The sequence below is a fragment of the Rhagoletis pomonella genome, unplaced genomic scaffold (genome assembly GCF_013731165.1).
Source record: "Rhagoletis pomonella isolate Grant_MI unplaced genomic scaffold, Rhpom_1.0 Rhpom_scaffold_00008, whole genome shotgun sequence".
NCBI classification, from domain to species: Eukaryota; Metazoa; Arthropoda; class Insecta; order Diptera; family Tephritidae; genus Rhagoletis; species Rhagoletis pomonella.
The window spans coordinates 45881724-45887723 of NW_023458562.1; the positions used below are offsets into that span (position 1 = coordinate 45881724).

The window sequence follows — 6000 nt, forward strand, 5'->3', positions numbered from 1 at the left end:
ACAAAATCATCTCGGTCCCATAAATACAACTCAGAATCTTTTTCGTGCCAACTTTTAGGCGATCGCGTTACTTATGGCCCCGTAGTATCCACGCGCTCAATGCCGTCGTACTGTATTTCTCACTGTTAAATGTTTAAGCTTATCGAAGAAGTCCTTAACAGGCTTGGATTTATCATGCGGCCGAAGAGGTCCCGATTGGCCGGTTGGCTATCTGAAAATAAAACTAAAAATACCCACTTCATTCGCTTTTCAAGGTCTACTTTGGCGTTATATACATATATATATTTTTGCGAATGACGAAGGTTTTAGAAAGCTGGGTGCAATTTTTTTTTTAATATTACAGCGCTCGACTAATTTTTTTTTTTTTTTTTTTTTAATTTTTCGCTTCTAGGCCATCCAAGTGGTGCACTGGAATGATGAGGCCGGCGTTTGGTTGGACTACGATTTAATCAATCAGAAACCGCGTGACTACTTTGTGCCCACCAATCTGGCACCACTCTGGACAGGTGCATTCAATGCTTTGGACTCGAAACGACTCTCGGCATCTGTGCTAAAATATATTGAAAAGTTGAATTTGGACAGTTATCCTGGTGGCGTGCCAAATACTCTCGCAAATACGGGCGAACAATGGGACTTTCCAAATGTTTGGGCACCAATGCAATATCTGCTCGTTGTCGGTTTGGAGAACTTAGACACGCCCGAAGCAAAGAATCTTTCAGAAAAATGGGCACATCGATGGGTGAAGTCAAATTTCGAGGCATACAAACAGACGCAGGCGATGTTTGAAAAGGTTGGTGTTAGCTGCGAAAAAAATGTTACTATATTTTTATGATCTCTCTTTCTCTCTCTCTCTTTCTCACATACAGTACGATGCATTAAAATTTGGAGGTCATGGCGGCGGCGGTGAGTATGAGGTACAAGAAGGCTTTGGCTGGAGCAATGGCGTTATTGTTGAATTCCTGGCGAAATATGGCGGCGAGCTGTCACTTTCAAACAGTGCGGCACCAACAGGTGACGATGCGCTATGAAGCAAGAATTTAAGAAACTACACATACATAGAACCATCAGAAATCTCGACTCATTATACAGTTCATTTGTCTTTTGTTGTTGTTATTGTCTCACAGCATATTGCTAAAATATTATACATACATACATATTATATGTAATTAGAAAATATTCACATTGCAATTGTACAAGAAAGAAATTTACAAAAAAAAAATGGAAAAACAAGTTATTAAAAATTGTATTAAATAAAATTATAAATTGTTTCATTAATGCAGCAGGGACACAGGTTTAAAAACATCTGTAAATATGTACATACATATACATATAATAGGCAGCATCTACCATTTTACATATAAGGGTCGCGTGTGTGCATATGTTCATATATCTGTGGTCATAAGCAATAACCGCCTAAGCCGACTCAAGAAAGAATTGAGTTATATATGATAAGGTATTCTTCAACTACTATAACATGTGTATGTGAAATTTCCATCTCGCTAGCCAGGCTATTTAAAAAGTTATGGACGACCATATTTTGGTTTCCCATAAGGTTAACATTACAATTCAAATATTTAAAAAGCTTTTTCTCGAAATCAGGTTTTTCGACTTAGGCGGTTATTGCTTATGGCCACAGATATATTTATGTATGTATGCACATTTCGCTCGTTTCCTGGAAGAATGTCATAAACTAAAAAAAAAAAAAAATTATCTCCATATGTATGAAAAAATCAAAACGATATTCCCTAATTGCATCTCAAACGAGAGAATTTGAATGTTACTAGAAAGTAGTCCATTTTTGACCAAAGAAAGGAAAGTGAAATTAAGATTTTATCCTTAATTTTTGTGGTTATACATATTTATTATATTTTTTAGTTATTAGTTATTTTAATTGAAGGAAAGATAACTCACTAAAAACACCTCAACGTCGTTTGTTTTCAAAATTGTTGATTCTTTGGAATATGACGTTCTCCTAGTAAACGAGCTATATACTATAACTTCTGCTTTCCATAATACATAGCTTTCGTTAATACATAGCACAAACTCATATTCTCATGAAGTAGCACCCGGTCACAAAACATGATATCTAAAGTAAGAAAAAAAGTCAGAACAATTTTTCAATTCAGGGGCTCTAGCATTGATTCCTAAGATCATTTGTGTATAATAAAACATACACTAAATTTTTTTTTGGAACAAATCCGGAGGATTTTGCGTGTTTTTTTCGAAGAACATTATTTTTGACCAATTGTTTTTTAGGTCAAGGCGAAGTTGTGGGTCAATGGCAGTATTTTTCCATGAGAGAGAATAACATTAGCTTTCAAAACTATTTGTTTCATATCAAAATATTGCTTCTGTCGAAAGCGCTACGATTAATTCCCATGGAGTGTTTAAAAAGCACACTGTGCGGCAGCCATCACTCGAATTAACCCCAAGCCGTTCCTGGGACATTGTCGTAACACTTCCGAGGGAGAGCTCAGTAAGGAAAGGAATGCACTAAGCAATCTAAGTTCGCGTTGGACTGCGCCGGGTAAATAGTCTACTGGGTGCTATTCCAAAACTTAATTAACCTCCGAAATTAGAAAGTTAGAATACTAACAGGTGTCATTATTTTTAAGCGAAAAAAATAATCATAAAGTAATGATTAAATACAAATTGAAATTTGTTTACTTATAACTTGCAAATACCCGGCGTGCCTCACTGCGCTTTAAAAAAGTATTTTTGTGTTGTTACTGCCTCCCAAAACTCGTATGGCCTAATTCATAAAAAATAAAATTGATTTAAAGAGAAGCCGACCCTGAGTTAACTATAGTTAACTTAACTATACTTATACTTAACTACTTATTTTTTATAAATGTGTATGATAACTAATATATTTTCCAAGGTATTAGAAAGTAGGTAGAGTTTCGGATATCTCCTGGAAATTTAATTTATAATCTTGTAACTCGAGTCTGCATTCGCGCACTTTCTTCAAAGGTGTACTAATTCAATATTCACATTAACGTATCAATTTAACTGAATTGAATTTTTCAAATTGGTGGCAACCCGCTTCAAAAATACTTTCTACAGTAAACTTTCTTAAACCTTTTAAGTTAAACACCAACTTTGTAATATTTCATTTATTTCATCAGTTTAAATGAATAAAATTTTGCAAACAGGTGGCAACTCCACTCAAATATATGCTCGGCAATAAAATTACCTAAATCTCTTTAGTTTGATACTGATATTGCAATATTTAATTTATCTTATTAATTAACTTAAATTAAAATTCTCAAACGCAACCTTCCACAAAATTTTTTTCGGATGTAAGCCTTCTTAAACCTCTTTCTTTGAACAGCGGTATTGCAATATTTAATTTATCTCATTAATTTACCTAAACTGCTATTTTCAAACAGGTGGCATCTCTCTTGCTTTTTATTTCTATATTTTAAGTTAGGCCTTCGATATTTTAAGCTAGGCATTCGATTCCATGCAATAGTTTTCGAGTGAAGCGCGTACAAGCATACAGATAGACAGACAGACAAGAATTCGAAAAAAGTGTTGATTTGGCTTCTTTTGCTCTAATAACAACACCCCATATTAATTTTTCTTTAATATTTACAATGTACAGACATCAGCCTGTTACAATTTTATTATACATATGTATAGATGATTACGGTCCTTGTAAAAAATACATACATACATACATACATACATATCATTGTTTAAAGTACAAAACCGCGTATCAACATAATGCAAAGCCGCGTAAGTGAGGTTGCATAAATTATTTTGTAGAGAGTGAAAACACTCATATTTCAAAATGGTTATCTTTTTTATAAAGCAATCGTTTACTGGCTAATATATTTCAGGACGAATGGATAAGGCTTGAGCCAAGAACATCGGTGGGCAAATCCAATTCTTGGCAAAAAGTGTCAGTTATGCGGTTTTGCAGACCGACGATACGCGGTTTTGTACCTTAAACGACGATATCAGAGCTGGGTAAATGCAATTACATTACAATTACAATTACATTCCTCAGTAATTGTAATTAGGATTCAATTCCTTTAGTTCACTGCAAAGGAATCGATTACTTTTTCAATTCCTTGAAGTAATTTCAAATGGAATTGTTTTTTTCTTTAATTCCATTACAAGGAATTTCATATTGTAATTGGAATAAATTACGTGCTTGTAATGTAATTTCTTTTATTTCAATTCCTTTGAAAGGAATTGAAAATGTAATTTTTTTTCCAATTCCTTTGAAAGGAATTGAAAATGTAATTGATTTTTTTTCCAATTCCATTCCTCAAAGTAATTTAAAAAGTAATCGAAAAATTTATAAAAAAAAAAATTTTTACTGTTGAATTGCAATAGCTTTTTTAAATTTCCTGCTAGTATTTCATACAAAAAATTAATGCACTTTCACATAACCCTTGCAAACTTGTTTATTTATCCATCGATTTTCATCGGTAGTAGTGTTTTAACCCGCAAAACAAGCAGAGTTTGGCTAGTCTATACTAATATATATTTTCAAAGGCGTTTTTTTCTGTTCGCAAAGCTCGAGAAAGGCCGTACCGATTTTTTTGAAATTTCGGAATCTACTGCAGGCTTTCCAAGGATGGTTATAGCTAAAAAAAGTTTCGATATAGAAAGGGGGCGTGGCACCTCCCATACAAACCGAATTTTTCAAACTGCATATATTTGTGGTAGAGGACTAGAACTGGGTATGGTGATATCTATATACATAAATAAGACCAATTCCATACTCATGGAGAAAAATTTGCATGGTTGGAGAATGGCGTGTGGCACCTCCCATATAAACCGAACTTTTCATATTGCATATTTCTGGAAGTGTTCATGGTAGACTGTAAGCCTTTTTAAAACTCTTTAGTTTGACACCCACATGCAAACATTGCATTTACTTTATCAATTTAACTGAGTTACAATTTCCAAATAGGTGGCAGCCTCCTCAAAAATATTTCCAACAGTTATCTTTCTCAAACCTTTTTAATTTGATACCCATATTGTAATATTTTATTTATTTTATCAATGTAATTTAGTTAAATTTTCAAACAAATGGCAACCCTCCTCAAACATATTTTCGGCAGTAAGCCTTCTTAAAATTCTTTAGTTTGACACCCACATGGCAATATTTAATTTTTTTTAACAATTTGACTGAGTTTAAATTTTCAAATAGGAGGCCACCCTCGTCAAAAATACTTCCAGCAGTTATCTTTCTTAAACCTCTTTAACTTAATACCCATATTGTAATAATTCATTGATTTTAAATTAATTAAATTTTAAAATAGGTGGCAACCCACAAAATTTTTGCGATATCATTGGTTCTGGCATTATACCGAATAATAAAAAAAATATTATTCAAATCGGTTCAGCCGTTCTCGGGTTTTGATGACCGTGACATACGAACACAACATTTTTATATATATATAGATATACATAGAAGATGTCCAATGTGTGCTTTCGATTTTAATCTTTGACCACAACAAAAATTCCACATTGTATATTCGTGAATGAACTTTCAGTTTCTCGATTACTTTTACAATTCCTTTGAGTAATTGGAAAAACTAAAGTACTCTTGCAATTCCAGGTAATGGAATTGAAAAAAAATCAATTACATTTTCAATTCCTTTCAAAGGAATTGGAAAAAAAAATTACATTACTAGCACGTAATTTATTCCAATTACAATATGAAATTCCTTGTAATGGAATTAAAGAAAAACCCAATTACATTTGAAATTACTTCAAGGAATTGAAAAAGTAATCGATTCCTTTGCTGTGGACTGAAGGAATTGATTCCTAATTACAATTCCTTGTAATCTGTAATTGGGAGTAATTTAATTCCTAAAGGAATCATTACGACCCAGCTCTGGACGATATGTAGGTTTGTGCTTATCATTTTTTCCATAACATTTATGTATTTACATTTTTACATACTGCAACGAAAACATCGATTGGGATATTCCCTTATGCTGGAAAAGCCATCGAAAACCTCGAAAGTGTGATAGC

At 33.1% G+C, this 6000-nt stretch overlaps 1 protein-coding gene across 5 annotated transcripts in view; it reads left to right on the top strand.

The window, feature by feature from the left end:
• Positions 1-1246, top strand: part of LOC118744967 (trehalase) — a 99906-nt gene extending 98660 nt beyond the window's left edge. For all 5 annotated transcript variants that reach the window (XM_036478440.1, XM_036478441.1, XM_036478443.1 and 2 more), the window contains 2 exons: positions 392-790; positions 867-1246. In XM_036478440.1, the coding sequence (XP_036334333.1) occupies positions 392-790; positions 867-1028 (561 nt within the window). In that variant the 3' untranslated portion in view covers positions 1029-1246. The remainder of the gene's footprint in view (positions 1-391; positions 791-866) is intronic.
• Positions 1247-6000: the final 4754 nt, after the last annotated feature.